Source organism: Mustela putorius, unplaced genomic scaffold (assembly GCF_011764305.1).
Source record: "Mustela putorius furo isolate JIRA1106 unplaced genomic scaffold, ASM1176430v1.1 tig00003988_pilon_pilon_pilon, whole genome shotgun sequence".
Classification (NCBI taxonomy): domain Eukaryota; kingdom Metazoa; phylum Chordata; class Mammalia; order Carnivora; family Mustelidae; genus Mustela; species Mustela putorius.
Genome location: NW_025422127.1, coordinates 2,031,231 through 2,052,848, shown reverse-complemented (window position 1 = coordinate 2,052,848; position 21,618 = coordinate 2,031,231). Strand labels below are relative to the sequence as shown.

General features: G+C 48.0%; 2 protein-coding genes across 21 annotated transcripts in view; one reads left to right on the top strand and one right to left on the bottom strand.

The window, feature by feature from the left end:
• BAZ2A (bromodomain adjacent to zinc finger domain 2A) overlaps positions 1-7,299 on the top strand; it is a 34,510-nt gene extending 27,211 nt beyond the window's left edge. For 6 of the 7 annotated variants that reach the window (XM_013046131.2, XM_004773146.3, XM_004773148.3 and 3 more), the window contains 10 exons: positions 889-1,568; positions 1,674-1,896; positions 2,002-2,157; positions 2,264-2,415; positions 2,584-2,873; positions 2,987-3,119; positions 3,228-3,374; positions 3,770-3,996; positions 4,111-4,254; positions 4,352-7,299. In XM_013046131.2, coding sequence (XP_012901585.1) covers positions 889-1,568; positions 1,674-1,896; positions 2,002-2,157; positions 2,264-2,415; positions 2,584-2,873; positions 2,987-3,119; positions 3,228-3,374; positions 3,770-3,996; positions 4,111-4,254; positions 4,352-4,517 — 2,318 coding nt within the window. In that variant the 3' untranslated portion in view covers positions 4,518-7,299. The remainder of the gene's footprint in view (positions 1-888; positions 1,569-1,673; positions 1,897-2,001; positions 2,158-2,263; positions 2,416-2,583; positions 2,874-2,986; positions 3,120-3,227; positions 3,375-3,769; positions 3,997-4,110; positions 4,255-4,351) is intronic. The other variant, XM_013046129.2, reaches the window with a different exon arrangement.
• A 360-nt stretch (positions 7,300-7,659) lies between these two features.
• The window catches only part of RBMS2 (RNA binding motif single stranded interacting protein 2), an 80,806-nt gene continuing 66,847 nt past the window's right edge, over positions 7,660-21,618 (bottom strand). For 10 of the 14 annotated variants that reach the window (XM_045071854.1, XM_045071853.1, XM_045071858.1 and 7 more), the window contains 9 exons: positions 19,587-19,666; positions 19,342-19,451; positions 19,004-19,050; positions 18,738-18,831; positions 15,317-15,394; positions 14,902-15,007; positions 14,254-14,334; positions 13,802-13,887; positions 7,660-12,810 (listed from right to left, as the gene is read on the bottom strand). In XM_045071854.1, coding sequence (XP_044927789.1) covers positions 12,484-12,810; positions 13,802-13,887; positions 14,254-14,334; positions 14,902-15,007; positions 15,317-15,394; positions 18,738-18,831; positions 19,004-19,050; positions 19,342-19,451; positions 19,587-19,666 — 1,009 coding nt within the window. In that variant the 3' untranslated portion in view covers positions 7,660-12,483. Of the gene's footprint in view, positions 12,811-13,801; positions 13,888-14,127; positions 14,335-14,896; positions 15,008-15,316; positions 15,395-18,737; positions 18,832-19,003; positions 19,051-19,341; positions 19,452-19,586; positions 19,667-21,618 lie in introns of those variants that run through there. The other 4 variants (XM_013046138.2, XM_004773145.3, XR_006604294.1 and 1 more) reach the window with 3 other exon arrangements.

Here is a 21,618-nt window from a genome sequence, read left to right as displayed (position 1 = left end):
AGTTCCTTTTTCTCTGTCTAGTCTTTTTGGGTTTCTTTCATTTTATGAGAATCAGTGTAGCATTGTGGTTAACAGAACAGACTCTAGGGTGAGACTTCCCACCTACCTACAGTATGCTTCAGTCTCTTCATTTATAAAATGGGAATGATAATAGTGGGTCTGCCTCTTTGGGCTGTTAAGAGGATTAGGATGAGTTAATACTCTTAGGATAATATTTAACATCTATTTGATTATTTTTTTCCTAAAGATTTTATTTATTTATTTGACACCGAGAAAGAGACAGTGAGAGCAGGAACACAAGCAGGGGTAGCGGAAGAGGGAGAAGCAGGCTTCCCACTGAGCAGGGACCCCGATGCAGGGCTGGATCCCAGGACCCTGGGATCATAACCTGAGCTGAAGACAGACGCTTAATGACTGAGCCACCCAGGCACACCATCTATCTGGTTCTTTTTGTTTGTTTGTTTGTTTTGTTTTGTTTTTAAATTTATTTACGACAGAGAGAGAGATCACAAGAAGGCAGAGAGGCAGGCAGAGGGGGGTGGGGAGGCAGGCTCCCTGCTGAGCAGAGAGCCTGATGTGGGGCTCGATCCCAGGACCCTGAGATCATGGCCTGAACTGAAGGCAGAGGCTCAACCCACTGAGCCACCCAGGCGCCCCTATCTGGTTCTTACTAAACATTAGCATATGTTTATGCTGCTGCTTCTGATTACTTGGGAGAATAGTGTCTTTCCCCTATGCTTTGTTCAGTGGGACAGTTCTGTTCTCCACTGAATCTCAAAAGGGGGATTAAGTCCAAGAGTAAAAGAAAATGTATATCCTACATTTGTACATCCTCTTTCCTTCCCCTTGTATCTGTGTATGTTTCAAACCCTTCACTTCTTTTTACAGTTCCTGAGGATGTGATTAAGCAGGAAACGGACTCCTTAAAAGTGGCAGCCCATCCAGCACCCAGCCCAGCCCCCTTCTCCCTGAAGAAGGAGTTAGGTGGCTCTGGAACCTCTGCCAGTACTCCTGCCCGGGCCCGAGGTCGACCTCGGAAAACTAAGCCTGGGTCTCTGCAACCTAGGCACCTGAAATCCCCTGGCCAGGGCCAGGGTTCTGAACAGCACAGTGCCCAGCTTCAGCCTGAGATTCAGCCTCATCCTCAACTTCAGGCTGAGCCCCAGCTCCAGCCTCAACCCCAACTTCAGCCTCAACCCCAACTTCAGCTTCATCCTCAGCCCCAAAATGGGTTTCTGGAGCCAGAAGGCTCCCCCTTGTCCCTGGGTCAGAGCCAGCATGACCTAAGCCAGTCAGCTTTCCTGTCTTGGCTGAGCCAGACTCAGAGCCATGGCTCCCTGCTGAGTAGCTCAGTCCTCACACCTGACAGCAGCCCTGGAAAACTGGACCCAACCCCATCACAGCCCTTGGAGGAGCCAGAGCCTGATGAGGCAGAGCCCATCCCTGATTCTCAAGCTCCCTGGTTTAGCTTAGCCCAGATGCCTTGCAATGCTGCCCCTACACCACCCCCAGCAGTTTCTGAGGACCAACCTACTCTCTCCCCTCAGCAACCTGTCTCCTCCAAGCCAGTAAGTAGCCAGAAATCTTCGAATGCAATTGACTTCATCTTGGCACAGGCTCCGCTGCCTGTGAAAAATCCCGCAAATGCCCTCATCTTGTGTTTCATCTCACAGATTAGTCGACCCAGTGCAGCCAACCCCTGTTCTCCAGTACAGCTCTCTTCTACTCCCCTGCCTGGGATGGCCTCTAAGAGGCGAATAGGAGACCCTGGGGGCACATCACAGAGTCTCACAGGGGCAGGACCGCCAAAACGGAGGGGGAGACCTCCCAGTAAGTTCTTCAAACAGATGGAACAGCGTTATCTAACCCAGCTGACAGCCCAGCCTGTCCCTCCTGGTGAGTGCCCTTGACAAGGCATGGGGTAAGAGTGGCAACAGATACAGGCCATGGGATTCATAGCTGGTGCCCACTCCCCACCCCACATGTATGAACTGTTCACAGAGATGTGCTCTGGCTGGTGGTGCATCCAAGATCCTGAGACCCTGGATGCTACCCTCAAGGCCCTGCACCCCCGAGGCATCCGAGAAAAGGCACTTCACAAACACCTCAACAAGCACAGGGACTTCTTACAGGAGGTCTGCCTACGGCCCTCCACTGGTAAGATAAGCACTTTGACCCTGCCTGAGTTAAAGAGCCCAGGGGTAAATGTTGAACTGCTGCTGTCTCATTGATGGGCCTTTCCCTCTGCCTTCTGTGTTCTCAGATCCCATCTTTGAGCCTAGTCAGCTACCTGCCTTTGAAGAGGGGATTATGAGCTGGTCCCCCAAAGAGAAGACCTATGAGACAGACCTGGCTGTGCTTCAGTGGGTAGAGGAACTGGAACAACGGGTTATCCTCTCTGATCTGCAGATTCGGGTACACTGGGATTGGCCCTGGGTAGAGGAAGTAGTTGGGGGAGACGGTCATCTCTTGTACTCAGTTAAGAAAAACCCTGGGTCCCCACTTCATTAGTGGCCTTTTGTGACGCTAGGTTTTTTTCTTTTTTTCCTTTACAATGAGTTTTGTCCTCTCTCCCACCTGTAGGGCTGGACATGTCCCAGCCCCGACTCGACTCGTGAAGACTTGGCCTACTGTGAGCATCTGCCTGACTCCCAGGAGGATATCACCTGGCGAGGTCGAGGTAGGGAAGGACTGGCACCCCAGCGTAAAAGCACCAACCCGCTGGACCTGGCTGTGATGCGCCTGGCTGCTCTGGAGCAGAATGTGGAGCGGCGTTATCTGCGGGAACCCCTCTGGCCAGCTCATGAGGTCGTGCTGGAGAAGGCCTTGCTCAGCACGCCCAGTGGTGCCCCCCAGTGCACCACTACAGAGATGTGAGTACCCACCCCCATTCTTGGTCTTGGGGAGAAGGGATACATTTAATGGATCCTGCTCCTCATCCAAAGATCACCCTTTTTCTCTCCCATCTTCCCTGCCCCCCCCCCAGATCCTATGAGATCACTCCTCGAATTCGGGCCTGGCGCCAGACACTTGAGCGGTGCCGGAGTGCAGCACAGGTGTGCTTGTGCCTAAGTCAGCTGGAGAGGTCCATTGCCTGGGAGAAGTCGGTCAACAAAGTGGTAAGAGGACGGGGAGAGCCTGGGAAGGCTGAGAGGGCAGCCAGCTCAGTGGGGCAGTGGGGTCACAGAGGCTTGAGGGCTCACCTTGCCTCCTCATACCCTTGGCAGACCTGTCTAGTCTGCCGGAAGGGTGACAATGATGAGTTTCTTCTGCTTTGTGATGGATGTGACCGTGGCTGCCACATTTACTGCCATCGGCCCAAGATGGAGGCTGTCCCAGAAGGAGATTGGTTCTGTGCAGTATGTTTGGCCCAGGTAAGGCTTCTGCTTTCTTATTCTCACTCCCAAGCAGAAATCAGAGGTTTTCTTTCTCATCCCATTTGTCACCAGTCCTACAGTTAGCAGCACTTCCTACCATGCCTCAGTGTCCCCTTAGAAAGAGCTCCAGGGTAGATGTTGGGTTCTGGTCCTTTTTGGGACAATTCACTTAAATTCTGTAGCCTTGCTTGCTTGCTTCTATATGGGGGAATGATTGTATTTTCCCTTTTACCTTCCTTATTGGATTGTGTGAGTAGATGCACATGCTGGCTAACGCGTGGAAGTATTTTGAAACCTCAGTCACGCTTAGACAGATAGGGATGGTAATGATCTGGAGGGCCAGCAGAGTACATCTCCAGCTGTTACTGATCTCACCCTTCTCCTGTCCTCAGCAGGTAGAAGGAGGATTCACTCAGAAGCCTGGTTTCCCAAAACGAGGCCAGAAGCGGAAAAACAGTTATGAGCTGAACTTCCCGGAGGGTGATGGCCGTCGCCGCCGGGTACTCTCCAGGGGCCGGGAGAGCCCAGCAGTGCCTCGGTACTCAGAAGAAGGGTTGTCCCCCTCGAAGCGGCGGCGATTCTCCATGCGGAACCACCACAGTGATCTCACGTTTTGCGAGTGAGTTGAATGAATTCTGAATACAACTGGCTCTAGCTTTGCCAGAGTAAGGGCTGAGAAGGGTCAGTGGATTTGCTTCCTGAGATGCAGCCATTCCTTTCCCTTTAATGACAGGATTATCTTGATGGAGATGGAGTCCCATGACGCAGCCTGGCCATTCCTGGAGCCCGTGAACCCACGTTTGGTGAGCGGGTACCGGCGCATCATCAAAAACCCAATGGATTTTTCCACCATGCGGGAGCGGCTGCTCCGGGGAGGGTAAGTAGACATTAGCATGTCTCCTGGCTCTTGGGTTGCTTCTGTGACTCTCCCAGCCCCACTCCCCAGCTCATAGCTCTGCCTCCCCCCTGCCCAGGTACACCAGCTCAGAGGAGTTTGCAGCGGATGCACTCCTGGTCTTTGACAACTGCCAGACCTTCAATGAGGATGACTCGGAAGTGGGCAAGGCTGGGCACATCATGCGCCGCTTCTTCGAGAGCCGCTGGGAGGAGTTTTATCAGGGAAAGCAGGCCAATCTGTGAGGCAAGGGAGGTGGGGAGTCGCCTCATGGCATCTCCCCCTGCCCTCCAAACAAAAAAACCCTGCCATTCTCACCTGCTGATGCTGCCTTGGGTCCAGACTCAAGTCAGAGATCTCAGCCTGATTTTTGACCTTACCCTTGGCAGCGCCCTACATCCTCTTATCCCTACCTATACCCCTTTTTCCCTTTCCTCTTCTTGCTCCTCAAATAAGAGGGGCAGAGATGAGGTCCTTCTGGACTGAAAGCCAAAAAAAGAAAGAAAGAAAGAATTTTTCCTTTCTGTTTTATTTCCTAATTTAAAATGATGAGGAGGAAAGAAGTCCCTGCTTACTTACTCCTCCCAGCTTCTTCTCCTTCCCTGTACGTGCCCCAGCATTCTGGGGCTATTTAACAATAGCAATAGTTCTAGTGAATGTGTGAAACCGAGAAACACTCTGTACTGTGTGTGGACCCGCAGTGACGGCCAGTAAAGTGGACTTAACTCCCAAGTGTGTCGAGCCGGACACCGGGCCCTGAACATGCTGCTTCCATGTTCAGTCCCTTCCCTGCTTCTCACTTTCTCAATTTTTCCTTTCCCCTCCTCTCCCTACTTTTAAGATTTTCTCTCATCCAATAATGTAAAACTATCGTGTACGGGTTCCTCTGCCCTTTTCTCTCCCCCCAGATCTTTTTTCCCCTCAAAGGAAAAAGAAGTTCAGAAGTCCCTGTCTTTCTTTCTGTCCTCATCTTCCTGCCAATAGCTATCCCTCTGTAATGTTGGATACTCCTCGCATGCTGAGTTTCTAGCCTTTTTTTGAAACTCAGTAGCTGGGGAGAGGGCAGGGAGGCACCCTGGACCCTGGGCCTTCCAGCCTCCTTCCCCACCTCTTACCTAAACCTCCCTCTTGGGAACTCCTCAGGGACAACTACTGCTGAGTTTGGGCGCACTCCCAAGATGGAGGCCAGGTAGCAATCAGCTGGCCTCAGAGAGAGGTGTGTATGTGTGTGTGTGTGTGTGTGTCTGTCTGTCTGTGTGCGTGCATCTGTTGGGGGGAGAGTGTATGTGAGGGAGTGGGAGAGGGGGAGGGAGGGAGGATGCTGTGATTGTGCCCCTGTGCTGTTTGATGGCATCCAGTGTCCCCAGGTATCTGTTTTTATCCGCACCTTCCCTAGTGTTTCAAATCGTCACATTTTTGTCCTTGGGAAACCACAGGGGCAGTTTTTCTGGGTACAAGGCTCTGTTTCCTCTCTCCCAGGCATTTCTGTTCCAGCCTCTTCAAACTGTGCAATCTTTCAGCAGGAACTCCCTCTCCTTTCAATGGCTTTGAGTCTTAAGCTATTGTAGGGAGAGGGTAGAGAACTGGATCTTTTCCTAATCCCATGAGCTTCTGTGGGTTTAGTTGTGCTTTTCTTCCCTTACCTACTTCATACCCGGGACCCTTCCCCAGCAGCAGCAGAGACCCCCCAGAGCACAAGAGAGTAGAAAGAGGGGTTCTGGGTCCACCACTGCCCTACATGTGACTATGCCCAAGTTAAGCCCCAGCATGTGAGAGGAAAGCTGCTAACTCCCAGCTACAGCCATGGGCCCCTGCCCCCCTGCTTTCCTGCTCAGCAGAGCCCCTCCCATCAGAGATTACGGGTACTTGCACTGGGGAGGTGGCTGCTGGCCGGCCCAAGCAGAGAGCTGAGGCGTCCAAGAAATGTTCCATTGGTGGGGGAGGGGGTGCCAGGCTAGGTGGAGCATTCCTTGTACTTCTGGCAGCACTGGATAGCCACTGAAGGGAGTGGGGGGCGGTGTGGGGAGGTCCTGGGGCAGCCCCTCTCTTATTCCTTTATGCCCCCCTACTCTCCCATGGCCTATTTCTAAAGTCGCCTTTTCTGTCAGATAAACCTCAAAACTTTTAATTTTATTTGTTTTTGTTTTTTGGTTGTTTTTTTGTTTTGTTTTTGGTTTTTTTTTTTTTTTTTTTTTTTTTGCTTTTAAGAGGTGGATTGAAGAATATTTGAATTGACTTTATATTATGCATAAATATTTATATTTTATCTAAATAACTGCGCTGTAACAAAGTTTGTGTTAGTCAAACGTTTGGAACTGTTATAGTTGGGGGCTCTTCTTTTTTCCCCATGGCAGTTTTCCCTGGTTTAAAATGTACTAGATTAATTTTATTGTTGGAGGTGGGGTGGACAAGGGAGTGAAATCTCCATGTTCCTTCTTTGTGTTTCTCTCCCAGCTCCATCTCTTTTCCCTAGGGACCAGGCACTCTTAAGGTGGGGTGGAGTCCTAGCCTCGCCTGAAGAAGTTGGGGCTTAAAAGGGGGGTGGGGGTAGGGCATGATCAAAGGGGCCATTTCTCCTGTTTCTTTCCTCATCTTCACTGCCCCTTGAGCTAGGTGGATTTTCTCTTCTTGACAAATAAGAGTATTTGGTAGGGAAGGCAGGTTAAAAAATAATAAAACCCACCCCCTGCCCTTTTGTTTCCCCTCCCTCTATCAGTCTGGTAACAGGAAGAAACCACACCATCAACACCAACAAGTTTCCATGTTCCTTTTACAAGAAAAGGGACTTGACTTTTTATATAACCAAATGTGGTGTTTTAGTGACTTTTTGATAATGTACAGTTTTTTGTGAATTTAAATTTATTTCTTTCTATATTTTTAGGACCAATCTCATTTTTAATAAGGTTTAAAAAAGAAAAAAAAAAGGTCTAGAGAAAAAAAAACTCCTGTTTTTGCCATGTGATGTTCCACAAGTGCAGCTGTAGAAAAGTGCTTGTCAGTTGAAATAAAAACCACATTTGATAGAGATTCAAAAGACTCTTTGTGTATTTATCTTCCTTTCAACGTAGGTTCTCACACTTGCTTAGGGGAAGACTGGGTCGTAGGATGAGTATGACTTGTCTTGGTATAGGAGATAGCTGGCAGGGAGAGAAACATCGCTTCTAAACTTCAAGGTTTATCCCTAAACCTCCAGACTTGGCCCTTCCTTATAAGAGGCATCCATGGCAGAATTTCTGCTCATGTGGATGGAACAGGGTCTTAGTGCTCCCAGCACGCTAGCAAAGTGCCATTCAGAGTGCCTACTTCTTGCCTTGTGAGACACCAGAGTAGCAAATACGGGCCCATCACCAACTTCCCAACTTCGCCCATGGATAAAACACCAGGAGGTAGACGTTGTGTTTTATTTCAAAACAAAAGTTGATATAAGACAAATTGGAGCCATACCAAGTTGTAGGGAAGGAACATGAAAATACCAAGGGTCAGAAAGGAAGAATAGAAGGGTAGGTATCACTGGCATAGATAAGAAAAAGTATAAAATGAGAAACTTCTGGGTAAAAAAAAATGTACAAAATGTGCGTAGAAATTAAATATTTCCTGTTCAAGATAGTAAGTGCCTGTAAGAAAGCACTCACCACTCAAAAAACGTACACTAGTAACAGCGTGAGGAGTTTCTTTACTTACGCTGAGAATTCTTACCACCCTCCAGGGACGACATAAGGTGCAGGGACCCCAGCTTCCAGCCCTATAAAAATCAGACTCTCTCTTTGGTACTTGCTTACCTTCTCAGCTATATGGCAGCCCCTGGCCAACTCTCTTAATCTTTAAGTTCTAAGGTAGGCGCCCATGGTGTTCCTCGGGGTGGCTCCCAAGCATTAGTTAGCATCCCAGGCCTCATTAGTTAGCATTCATGGCCTCCCCCTCACCCCAAGTTTACTACAGTGAGACCTAACTGAAGAATTCACACTCTTCTCAGGGGAGTAATGAGCAAAAAGTCACAAAGACGACACCCCAGAAATAAGAGATTACCAAAAGTAATCTCCATTTGATCGTGAACCCTTTCTAGCCCCTATTCATGAAGGGAAGGACAGAGTAAAGCAAAGAGGTACACCGGATGCCTGTGCCCTTGCTGAACCATGAAATTGTGAGGTAGATGTGCCACAAGGATAAAAGTTCTGGTACAGGTTTGGAGTAGCTATGGCAGGTAGAAAGAGTGATGGCAAGGGGCAAGAGGGCACCTAACTTTCTCACGAGCGGTCATGTGGGGAGCACCCCTGCTGAGGTCAGCAAAGATCAGAAGGATGGCAGCTCACAGGCTGGCCTTGGCTGAAGGAAGACCCTCCTTAAAAAAAAGTGGGAGATGAAAGGAGTAAATACGAGGGCTCTTCTCATGCTTGGCAGGTAGAACAGAAATCAAGTAGTTGTTCTAAGGAGGACTCAGTGTGAGCAGGCACAAGTTGAACACCTAGCCCTTACACATCGGCTTTCATAACCCCTACCCTCATCTCTTGACGCTGGTTTAGCAGAGCCTGGGGACAAGTTTAGACCTGATCACTGACCTCAGTTTATTGCCACTGGGTAAGATCAACATATTCCCTCGAGGGTGTAGTGCTGCTGCTCTCCCAGAAGGTGGAGCACGTGCGCAACAGAGCAGCCATGATTCCTTCTCTCCCCTGACCCCTAAAGACTAAACTGTCAAGAGATCCCTGCAACATTCCATTCAGCGGCCTCTCAAGTGCAAAACGACAACCCATAATTTGGTCGGCACTGAAGGAGCAGAGAGTGAGCCCCGCTGGCACCAACAGGGTGAATGAACTCACTGACCAGTAAGTGAAGAAAGAGGAATGGAGCTGGGCTGAGGCGGCCCAAGCCAGGAAGGGCTGGAAGAGCAGCAGGTCTAGTCTTCACCCTCCAGGAGTGTCATGTCCTCCTGCCACCTCTACCTATGTATTACTGCTGAGGGCTCTTGCTTCTTCAGAGCCACCAAGCTTCCGAGTCTTGGCAGCTCTTCAAATTCTTTAACAACAGTCTTAAAAAATAACATCTCTCCTTATCATCATTCCCACATCTTCCTTACCCTCTACCCACACCCTCCTCTGAAAAATCTAATCAGCCTAGGGTTTGAAAATCATCTCGCAGCGTGAAGGAACAGTAAGAACACTGACCTGAGACGGGACAGCAGGCTCTGAGCCTCGGAAAGGATTAGATCATCGGAGGAAAGGACTCTGACATACTTTGACTGGAAACAGAAAAACACAAAGGTTTTTAAGAGTGTTAACAAGCATCTGTAATGGGTGGGGGTGGGATGTGACGTGCAGACAGTACGATCTTAGGTCCACGAAGACAATGGAGAAACCTCTAAGCACAGCGTCTCAAGAGCCCCGCCCCAGGCCCCCTACACATCCACTGGCACTACTGCCACCAGCAGGCTATTTCATGAGAGAAAAAGCATCCCTCATTCTTTTCTCCCCTTTCCCCAATCACTCCCTCATGTTAGCAACTGTTAGACATGAGCTAACAACTAGGGGGAAAACAACATACCCCCCCCCAAAAAAAACTAAAAGAAGTTCTACAGTGCCATTAACTACTACTTCATAACTTCAGGCTCCCCATCATGTCCCATGCCCTAACCTGCCCAAACCAGAAACATTCAACAGAATCCCTAGTTAGATTCACATGAGAAGAACACACAAAAGTTAACTCCATTATTTAAAACAAAACAGAGCAAAATCCTGGCCATTTGAACATTTAAAAAAAAAAAAAAGGATCAAGAGTAAAAAGAAGTTAAAGGGGAAAAAAAAGCTTTGGGAGGCAAAGGAGAGGCAGCCATCATATGAACAATAATTTCCACACTGAGAGGCCCCCATCCTGCTAAACGGCCCACCCAGCAAGTCTCCTCCAAACTAGGGATCAAATGAACAGGATTCTGCATTTGTTTTCTTCTTCAAGGTCACTATGGTATACTTTCCTGGGGCCGGAGACTCGGAAACAAGAGCCACTTACCCAGCCACACCCATCTAGAAAGTGACTGGATTTAGGGCTGCTTTACAAGGGATAAGCCCTTCCTGAGGTTGGAAGTGTCCATGAGAAAATGAATAGTGGGAATTCTGTCCTTCACACTTGACACCCTACCCGTACCCACCTCCCCTACCTCCAGGATTGTACAAAAGGGCAGTCTACAGGCAGGGAACAGGGGACTCTCACTTCAGGGGTGGGTGAAGTGAGGGGAAAGCTGGCTGCGAGCTCTACGTCCAAGAACTGCTACCTCAGCTTCTTGTCCCTCCGTATCCTCTCCCTCCTCTCCTGACAGCCAGCCTCCCCAACACCCGTTTCTCCATTGTCTCTCTTTGGCTCTCTGCCTGTCTGGTGAAAAACACCTGGCCTTGAGGTGCAGGGGAGCAGGACTGCCAGGGCACGAGGGAGGGATTGGAAGAGGACAGCTGCGGGGAGCTGTCATACTGTCACATACTGCGCTTCCAGGAGATGGGTGAAGGCTTCCTCCTGTCTCCACCCTCACAGCGTCAGGGCTCGAAGGAGGAGGAAGAGTTCAAGAGCAAAATACAGGTTTTAAAGGATTGCCGACCTTGTAAATAACAAGATGGGGTTTATTGCCCTTTCCTGTCCTAGCTCCCTGTTAGCCTTCCACAAGAAGGAACATTACTTTTGACGTCCTGGTTCCCTGGAAAAGGGATCCAAACACATCAGGGGAGAGCAGGCTGCTTGGCCAGTTACAGAGAGCTCCTCTCCTTCCCACCCTGGCACAGCACACAACACAGAACAGTCCCCAACCTTGACCCTGCTGTGTGTGCGTGCATGTGTGCACGCGTGCCCGTGGCACAGGCACCACAGCACAAGCCTTTCTAGGACAGCTCAGGCAGTATGCGGAGGTATCCAAGGTCAAAGCCTGGGGAAAATTCAGGACCCCAGTCCTGTCTCTCTCAACCAGTTACACTGAGTATCAAAAGGCACTGGGCATCCAGGGTTAGGGTGGGAATTTACCAAGTCCTCTGGCATCAGAGGACTAACAAAACTGTCTACATCAAGGTTTCGCAACCTTGACACCACCGACATTTGGAGCCAAATAATTCTCTGGGGGGTCGGGGCGGGGGTTGGGGCTGTTCTGTGCACCTGCAGGATGGTCGGCAGCATCCTTGCTGCTCCACCGGCCACTAAATGCCAGCATCGCACAGCCCTCACCCCCAAGCAAGACCATAACAAAACAAAACAAAACAAAACAAAAACGCCTCTAGAGATTTCCAAGTGGCCTCTAGGGGAAAAAAACCACCTTCCTGAGAACCACTGGTCTAGATGAAGCAGCTGCTCTTCCACAGTGCCAAAAGAACCTGAGTGAAGAACTGCAAAGGCTCCTCTGAGCACAGCAACGTGAGGGGGGAAGGCAGGGGCCCTAGGACCCAGGGCAGGAAAGGAGATCCTCCAGGAAACAGGAAAGTGGGGATTCCTGAAAAGCTGTGGCTGGAGAAGACACTTCCTCAGATGGTGCTGGCCTCAGCGCTGAGAAAAATTAGTCAGAAGTCAGAAAGTCCACCCTTCTGGAACTTGCCAGGGAAGACCTAATCTTCATCTAAATTTGGCTCAAGGATGGCTTCCAAAGACTGTGGGAGTGTCTCTTTAATGAAGTCTACAGCACAGCTCTGCTTGAAGGCAAAGTCTGGTCTCTTCTCTCAGGATGTGACTAGGCAGAGGGAGGAAAAGCCCCTTCCACTGCCTGCTTAGTGTTCTACATGTTCCTTGCCCAGCCCCCAAAACAGTCTATACAAAATTTCATTCAAAAAAGAAATTCACAAAATTAAAAACTGTAAAAAAGGCAAAGTAGGCAGGCTCTGCTGTATAAAAAGAGAAAAAGAACAGTCCGGATGAGAGAAAGAAGGCATAAAATGTGTAAAGAAGAGACGGGATGTGTGAGCTAAGAGTTTTATAAAACAAAACTTGTAAAGTCTGTATATTCTCCTACACACACACACACACACACACACACACCCCAAAATAAGCCTATAACTAAACTCCACATAAGGGCCCATAGTAGGACTCCCTCATCAATGTTCTATCACTGCACTTTTTTTTTTTTTTAAGAAATAACAAAAAATTTTAAAGCCTCCCCAGATAAATCCAACACATCAAAAACTGTTTTTCATAAAGATGAGAAGAAGCTCAAGGCACTATGTCTCTTTGGGATACGGAAAGAGTATATTGCAGTTAAAAACAAAATATAAAACTTTCTTTGCAAAAGAAAGAAAAAAGTTCTTTTGATCTCCTTGAATGCAGCACACATACAAAGTTACAGTTCCCCCCTCCACCCCCGGCTGCCCCAGGAATGGAGGCAGAAGCAGAGGGCGCAAGTGCAGAGATCTCTTTCTCCAGGACCAGGCCTGTGAAAAATGCTGCCCAAGTGTTAGTCCTTAGCAGGGCCCACAGCGGGGCTGTAATCCCGGTCAGCCCCCGGGAGTTCGGGAGCATCAGCCTTTCCAAGAGTCCACCTGTCCAGGCACATCTCAGAGACATGGCGGGTTCCCTTCCAGACCACTGCAATAGAGCAAATATCACAATAAAGCAAGTCAAATGAAATTTTTGGTTTCCCAGTGCATACAAAAAGTATGTTTACATTCTACTGTAGCCTATTAGGTATGCAACAGCAATAGGTGTAAAAATATAATATGAAGACCTTAACTCAAAAATACTTCATTGCTGCATTGGGCTCTCTGCTCAACAGGGAGCCTGCTTCCCCCTCTCTCTCTGCCTGCTTCTCTGTCTGCTTGTGTTCCCTCTTTCTCTGTCAAATAAATAAATGAAATAAAATAAAATACTTCATTGCTAACACTGTTAACTCACTGATCACAGATCACAATAAAAATGCAATAAAAAAATTGACATTTCTTTAAAAAGATTTTATTTATCTGAGAGAGAGAACAGGATCATGGGGAAGAACAGAGGCAGAGGAAGCAGCAGGCTCCCGGCTGAGCAAGGAGCCCAATGTGGGACTCAATCTCAGGACTCTGGGTCATAACAGTTAACTGACTGAGCCACCCAGGCGCCCTCAAATTTAACCTGTTTTTTTTTTTTTTTTAAAGATTCCATTTATTTATTTTATTTGACAGAGAGAGAGAGATCACAAGTAGGCAGAGAGGCAGGCAGAGACAGAGGGGGAAGCAGGCTCCCTGCTGAGCAGAGAGCCCAATACGGAGCTTGATCCCAGGACACTGAGATCATGACCTGAGCCGAAGGCAGTGGCTTAATCCACTGAGCCACCCAGGCGCCCCCAATTTAACCTGTTTTGAGAATTACCCAAATGTGACACAGAGACACGAAGTGAGTAAATGCCAACGGCACTGACAGACTTGCTCAAAGCAGGGAAAGCAGGATGGCCACAGACCTTCAATTTGTACAAAAAAGAAAAAAAGCAGTATTTGCAAAGCTCAGTAAAGCACAAGAAAAAGATGAAGTCTGCAAAGATGGGGAGAGGAACCCTAAAGGAGGCATAAACCAGAGGCTGGCTGCCTCCGTGGGGGGCTCTTACCACTGCTACTTGTTGAACTGGAAAGAGTAGAGCCCGGGGTCTGAGGGAGCCTCCACTGGCACTTGAGTCTGCTGGCCGCTGCTCTCCTGCAGCACAGCCCAGGCAGGGGAGTCAAGGTGTATGTTCCTTCGGTCTCTTCCCACCCAGGGTGGAGTTTCTTTCCCGACCCATCCCCTCCCCCACGCACACAGCATCACCTCCCGGCCACCCAGGGCGCCATGGCCTCTTCCCGAGACACGGTCAAGTGCAGCCAGCCTCAAGCAGCAAGGGCCTGGTCCAAGGACGCAGACGAGGTCCTCCCCTCCTACGTTCATCCGCATACCTACCAGCTGCCGGTAGCCCAGAAGCAGCATCACCGGTAGAGGAAGATCTTCAAGTGGCGGAAGGGGGCGTGGGAGAGCTACCTCGGTTCATGTTTCCTACCCTCCAAGCAAAGAGTCGAGAGCTCTTACCTCGGATGCAACACTGGAAGAAGGCGCGGGGGTGTACGGGGAGAGGTAAGCTCCGGGCACGGGGGCGGCCGCTGGCACGTACTAGAAGGAAACCCAGCCACAGGCTCAGAGCAGTGAGGGGACTCCTGGCGATATTTAAAGCACCCGGGAGCTCTAAATCTAGGGATGCCTAGGTCTCATCCCCAGAAGAGTCAAACAGCTTTGTCCGGAGCACTCCAGGGGTGTTTAAGTTGGGGGGGGGGGAGGGCGGTGCTTGCCTCCGGGGCTTCCCTTCCTTCTCCTCCTTCCCTGCGTGCACACCGCGCGGGGGCCAGGGCCGCAGACCTAGGAGCAGCCTGCTGAGCGCCCCCCACCACGTTCTTCTTGTCACCATGTTGGGAAGGATTTCTAGTAAATATGTGGGAGCTCCTGGGTAAACTGCTGTGTAGACAAAGCACTGTCTAGTTTCGTAGGTGCAGATCAGTTAAAAGGAGTGAGCCGGGAGCCGAATGGCTACGTTCTGTGGCTCTCCTACTCTGCGTCTGAGTGTGCCTTCCAGGACACGGACGCGGCTGACACCCTCGATCACAGGCATCTCCACTACAGAGCACCGCACAGGTACTCCTTGCTCCGTCAGAGTCTGGAGTCAGAAATACCGCTTTACCGTGCCTGGGCTGCTGAGGGAGAGGTGCCCCAGCTGCTGGGTGAGGGGTCCCATCATGGAGGCAGGCTGGAGAGGAATGGGGTGATCCATCCCCGGCGGCAGAACGGAACCCTGGAGGCAGGAACAAAGGGCAGGGTTCGCTGGCAGCACCCAACAGACCTGCAGTGAGTTCTGCCTCTCGGGGCCGCTGAAGACAGACATTTCAAAGTCCTGGGAGAGGACAGGGGAAAAGCAACCCAACTGTGCAACAGAAACAGGTGCTCTAAATCTAAATGACAAACTGACAGTTCAGGTCACTCCGCTGGGCTGCACAAGGGACTGAGCCAGAGCTCACGCGCCCACATCATCTATCGTCAGATCCCACTGTTTTTCTTTACATCACACCGCCCCTTTGGCTTCTGCCCACGCCGGAACACTCACTGGAGGCTGCACGAGGTATGACTGGGGATGCATCCAGGACGGGTTAGGTACTTGCAGAGGAGATGTCTGGCTTATTCTCTAGTGCAAACAAAAGACACAGACAAAAACAATAATCGCCTAGAAACTACTGTTTTTCCCAGTAGCCTAATAATGTTCAGCAAAACCCCAAAAAAGTACCCCCTCACAAAACAGAAACACGAAGAATAAACTCTTTAAAAAATATTTGCAACCCGTACATGTCAACAAATAACCCAATTTAAAAATGGACAAAAGATAGGAATACACTGAAAAGAAATTTAAAAAATTAAAAATTTTTTAAAAAAAGATAAGAATAGCTTCTTCTCTAAGAAGATACACAAATGGCCAATAAGCACATGAGAGAGGCTTGACATCATGAGTAACCAGGGAAATGAGAATCACGACCATGATGAGATCACTTCACACCCACCAGGATGGCTGTAATGAAAAGAACAGAAGAGTGGGGACTGGATAGCTCAATGGGTTGTGTCTGACTCTTGATTTTGACTCCAGTCATGCAGGGTCGGGGGATCAAGCCCTGCATCAGACTCCTCACTCAGCAGGGAGTCTGCTAGAAATTCTCTCTCTTCCTCTTCCTCCCCCCAATTCTCTCTCTCTTTCCTTGCTTAAAAATAAATACATCTTGTAAAAAAAAAAAAAAGGACAGAACAAACGTCATACACTGTGGGCAGGAATATAAAATGGTACAGTGTGCCATTTCCTCAAAAAGTTAGACACAGAGTTCCTGTGGAACCGAGCAAGTCCACTGGAAGTGTATATCCGAGAGAAGTCAAAACATGTGGGGATACAAAAATCGTACACAAATACTCAAAGCAGCATTATTCTAATAGCCAAAAGGTGGAAACAACTCAAAAGGCCATCAACTAGTAAGCGGAAAACAAACAGGTATAGTCACACAGCGGCGGGAGACGGACTCAGTCCTGCTGTGTGCTACAACATGGATAAACCTCGAAAGCATGCCAAGTGAAAGTAGCCCGACCCCAGAGACATCCACTGCACGCTTCCATTTACACAAAGTGGCCAGGATAGGCAAGTCTACAACCAGAGTACATATCTCAGTGGGTGCCCCAGGGGTGGGGGTGAGGGAGAATGGGCAATGATGGCTACTGGGTACACAGCCGCTTCCTGAGCTAACAGAAATGTTCTGGGATTAGATAATGGTGACAGCTACATAACTTGGCAAAATATAATTGAAACTACTGACCTGGATACTTTAAGTAGATGAATTTTATGGTATGTGAATCATCTCAATTTTATTTATTTATTATTTTATTTATATGACAGAGAGCGAGAATACATGCAGGGAGAGCAGCAGAGGAAAAGGGAGAGAGAGAAGCAGAACACAGAGCAGGGAGCCCCATGTGGGACTCCATCCCAAGACCCTGGGATCATGACCTGAGCCAAAGGCAGACATATAACTGACTGAGCCACCCAGGTGCCCCGGGGGAATTCAATTAAGGAATTCAAAAACTAGTGGAAAAATAGAAATGTTTAACTATATATAAATTTTAAGCTTTTGTGAGGTTTTTTTGTTGGGGAAAACGAGCGAGTCCCAAAGTGTGGTCCCGGGACAGGCAGCAGGAATTAGCAGCAGCATCTGGGAAACAGAAATACAAATTCTTGCCTCCTAGCCTAGACTTACTGAGCCAGAAATTCTTTGTGTGGTGCCCAGTAATTTGGGTTTGATAAGCTTTCCAAGTGATTCTGATAGCTCAAGCTTGAGCACCAGCGCACAAAGTCAATGGACAAAAATTAAACCTGGAAAAAGACATTTGTAAGAAAGATAACAGTCAGAAGATTAATACTTTAATAATATGGAAATGGTTTTTGTAAGTTGAGGGAAACGAATAACCAAACAGAAACATGGGCCAAGCGTATGAAGAGCCACCAGAGAAGAGCAAATCAAAATAGGACAAACACACAGACACGCTTCAACTCGGCTGTAGTCAGGGAAGTGCAAATTAAAGTAACAATGCACTTTACACCTGCTGAGATTTAAGGAAAAACTTGAAAAGACCACTGTCACTTATGGCTGGAGGGAAATGGCCACTCAGACATCACTAGTGGAAATCTGAACTGACATGGCCTTTGCGGAAAGCGATGGACAACACCTGCAAAACTCAATGGCCATATACTAGCCAACCTGGCAATCCCATCCTCGGATTCCAGCCCCCAGAAACACCAGTACTCCTATCTAAGAATGTGGGCATGAAGATCTTTACATATGCATGGTTTTGTTTCTGGGAATTAGAGCCCAAGGAATGAGACTTCGAGTTGAATAATATATGGATGGAAGTAGTATTTGTACCAGAAAAGCCCTGAAATCCAACTGAATGCCCTTCACGGAAGTAGGCTTGAAGAATCCTGATCCCTCTGCTGCATGAAATACAGTGCAATCGTTAAAAAAAGAAACAATCAGGGGCGCCTGGGTTGCTCAGTGGGTTAAAGTCTCTGCCTTCCGCTCAGGTCATGATCCCAGGGTCCTGGGATGGAGCCCTGGAGCCCCTCATGGGCTCTCTGCTCAGCAGGAAGCCTGTTTCCCTTCCTCTCTTTCTGCCTGCCTCTCTGCCTACTTGTGATCTCTGTCAAATAAATAAATAAAAATCTTAAAAAAAAAAAAAAGAAAGAATCAGAACAAAAAATCTCACTATTAGCTACATCAGAATCACCTGGAGGGACTATTAAAAAACACTCAGCTGGCTGGGGCAGGGCTGAGGATGGTGACAGGAGCACGAGCACGTGGAATACAGGAGAGGATTAAGAGGTACAGAGTAGCAGGTACAAGATACCTGAGTTACAGGGATGGAAAGCACCCCATAGGGAATACAGTCAATAATACTAGAATAACTTTGTATGGTGACAGATGGTGACTACAAAAAACAGATTGCTGGGACCCATCCCCAGAGTTTCTAATTCAGCAGATCTGGGGTGGAGTCCAAGAATTTGTTTTTTGAAATTCCCAGGTGATACTGTTCGTCCCGGCACCAAACTTTAAGAATCACTGGTTTAAGATACTGTTAAGTGAGAGGAGTAAAGTGTAAAAAATATATTTAATCTGGCCAGATTTTTTGTAAAATAAACAATGGCTTCCAAAATTGTATACATATGTGTATATGCACATGAAGAAAAATCTGGAATTTTCTGAAATATAAAACTAAAAATCTAATAATATAGGTTTACTTGTGGGGTGACGGACAGAGTAAAAGGATACTACCATGACAGTCTGTCATGTGATCAGACATTATGCTTTCATGTAAAATTATTTGTGAGCAGTATGTATAAAGGAAAAACTAAAAAATAAGAAGTTTCCAGCCTTACACTCCTTTACCTAAAGCACAGTGACAGGGGAAAACCCCACACCCTTTTCTGGGCACGAACATACCTGATAGGAAGACACAGGAGATGGAAGGTAGGGGGAGAGGGCGGACTGAGTAAGCATCCTGTTGGGGTTGATGTTATAAGGAGCCGGGTAAAACCTGGAGGAAGGAACCTCATCAGTAAGGAGCCACAGGAAACCACAAGGTAAGGCCCCCACTGATAGACACAGCCACTTCCCACTAACTGCTCTTTAAAAACCAAGACGAAACATCCCAGTGTCTGGATGTGTTGACATTTTTCAGGTACCCCAATTCTATATAACACCCTTACCCATTCTGAAGAGCTGTGGTGGGGTCATAGGTCAAGGCCATACCACCCTGTAAAGGAAGAACACAGTTCATATTGCGAGCCCTTGGGGAGAACAGGAGGAAGGCAAGAGTGTCAAGACTGGGATGTATCTGACTCAACAGATTAAAGTGAATTAAACCAGAATTTGCCTGGTTGTGTGGGCTACAAAATCCCACTGAAGACCATGATAAGCAGCCGGCCGTCTCTCAGTTACTCAGTATAACTCTCACACTTGCCACTTAAACTCACAGAAATTGGGCCCTAGTTATTTCCATTCCACATCAATGTCCTTAGTACTGTCTCCTCAGAGGTCCTCTTACCATATCTCCGTTCCTTGGCCAGGCCCGTCCATTTTGCATATATTTCCCTTGGTTCTGTCGTTTCTTTGGACCACCATCAGCAAATTTGCAAAGCAAGGGATCAGATGGGGCTGCCAAGGAAGAAAGCAAAGACACAGCTGAGTCCCACCTCACTTAGTCCACTCACACTCATGCAAAGCGCCTCCAGAATCTTCACTGGAAGTAACAACCTATGGGTCTCTCAGCCTGATTCCCAGAAGCCTCACCTGGTACTCCAGCAGGTGTCTTAATGTATTTTCCATTAAAGTGGGTGATGATGGCTTCACACTTCTCTGTGGACTCCATCCTAAGGAGCACAAGAAGGGTTAGGTTCTAGCTTCTCTAGGATCTGTGCTCCCCCTACATTCAAAGAGAAAACTTAAGTTCCCAGCCCACAAGTGGTCCAGAAGTTGTGACTATAAAAACAGAGTCTCCTCCACACATATTCAAGATAACTTGAAGAGGCAACTCTAGCTTCTATGCAAGTTCCCTCAACTGGCTCCTGCTGGGCACCTGAAAGGAAAAAGGAAGCTATGCTATTCCAAAGACACTAATGGATGGGCCCACTATTAGGTCTGATTCATTAACAAGAAACAAGAATACATAGTGGTTGTCATCATCATCAACTTTTTTTTTTTAAGATTTTATTTATTTATTTATTTGACAGAGAGAGAGAGAGTGAGTTAGTTCACAGCAGACAGAGAGGCAGGCAGAGGGGGAGAGGAGGAAGCAGGATCCCTGCTGAACAAGGAGCCCGATGCGGGGCTCGATCCCAGGACCCTGAGACCACGACCGGAGCCGAAGGTAGAGGCTTAACCCACTGAGCCACCCAGGCACCCACATCATCATTTTTTAAAGTAAGCTCTACACCTAATGTGGGGCTTGAACTCGTGACCCTGAGATCAAATGTCCCATGCTCTACCCACTGAGCCAGCCAGGTGCCTCATGTCACCATTATTTTTTATTTAAAAATTCCTCATGGAAATTGTTCCCTCACTCCAATAAAATTGTACAAGCTAAGAACTTGCCAATGTTTATTTTTTGCTTCTGATTATCATTATCAAGGTCTAATTAGCTACTGAGAATATTAGGATTTCATGAAACTGTAGGAGGAAAGAGTAATAAGATAGGGTTCATGGTCTACAGTGACAGAAACAGCGGAACCATGGAGTTAAAGTATCTTTTTTTTTTTTTTAAGATTTTATTTATTTATTTGACAGAGAGAGATCACAAGTAGGCAGAGAGGCAGGCAGAGAGAGAGAGGAGGAAGCAGGCTCCCTGCTGAGCAGAGAGCCCAATGCGGGACTCGATCCCAGGACCCTGAGATCATGACCCGAGCCGAAGGCAGCGGCTTAACCCACTGAGCCACCCAGGCGCCCCAGAGTTAAAGTATCTTGTTAGAGAAAGACAAATAACTGAGTAAGGAATCAGAAAATCTAGATTCTTGCTCCAGGTCACTACCTCAAATTCTGTGAGTTAGGACCTGCACAAAACCCCATTGGACCCATTTTTCATTTCTGCATTAGACATAACATCCATCTACCTACTATAAAGCAAATAAGATAATGTATTTCCATGTGTTCTAAAAATTCTAAGGGTCTATATGACACAAGGCACAGTATCTTTCCCTCCTCCCCTATTTATTATTTATTTATTTTAAAGCTTTTATTTACTTGCGATAAAGAGAGCCCATGAGAGAGAAAGAGAGAGAGAGAGAGAGAGAGAGCGCGCGCGTGCCTGCACACAAGCTGGGGGGAGGGTCAGGAAGAGAGAGAGAAGCAGGCTTCCCGCTGAGCGGGGAGTGTGAACTGGGGTGGGGTCCTGGGACCCTGGGATCATGACCTGAGCCAAAGGCAGACGTTTATACCACCCAAGCACCTCTCTTTCCTTCCATATTTAAATTAAGTCTCATTATATTTTCTATGCCAATAACCACTAAAAATACGAACCAGTCCTATGAAGGTAGTCACTAAAAAAAGGCCTCACATGGAAACGTTTAGGGAAAAACCATGAGCTAGGTATCCCAGAGCAGCAGTCTTCAGTTGGGTTACTTCTATTTCTTAATCTTCCAAGAGCATGAGCAGGCCTGGGGAGTTTTACGAGAAGGGCTCACGGAACCTCTGCTTCCTCATAAGCTCTTTCCTACAACTGAGGAACAGTTGTGTTCCTGTCTGAGGACAGCTCATCCTCACAGAAGATCCAGGCCCTCTCACAGCCACAGCTTTGCCTTTCCTCTGCATGTATCCCTAAATTCAATAG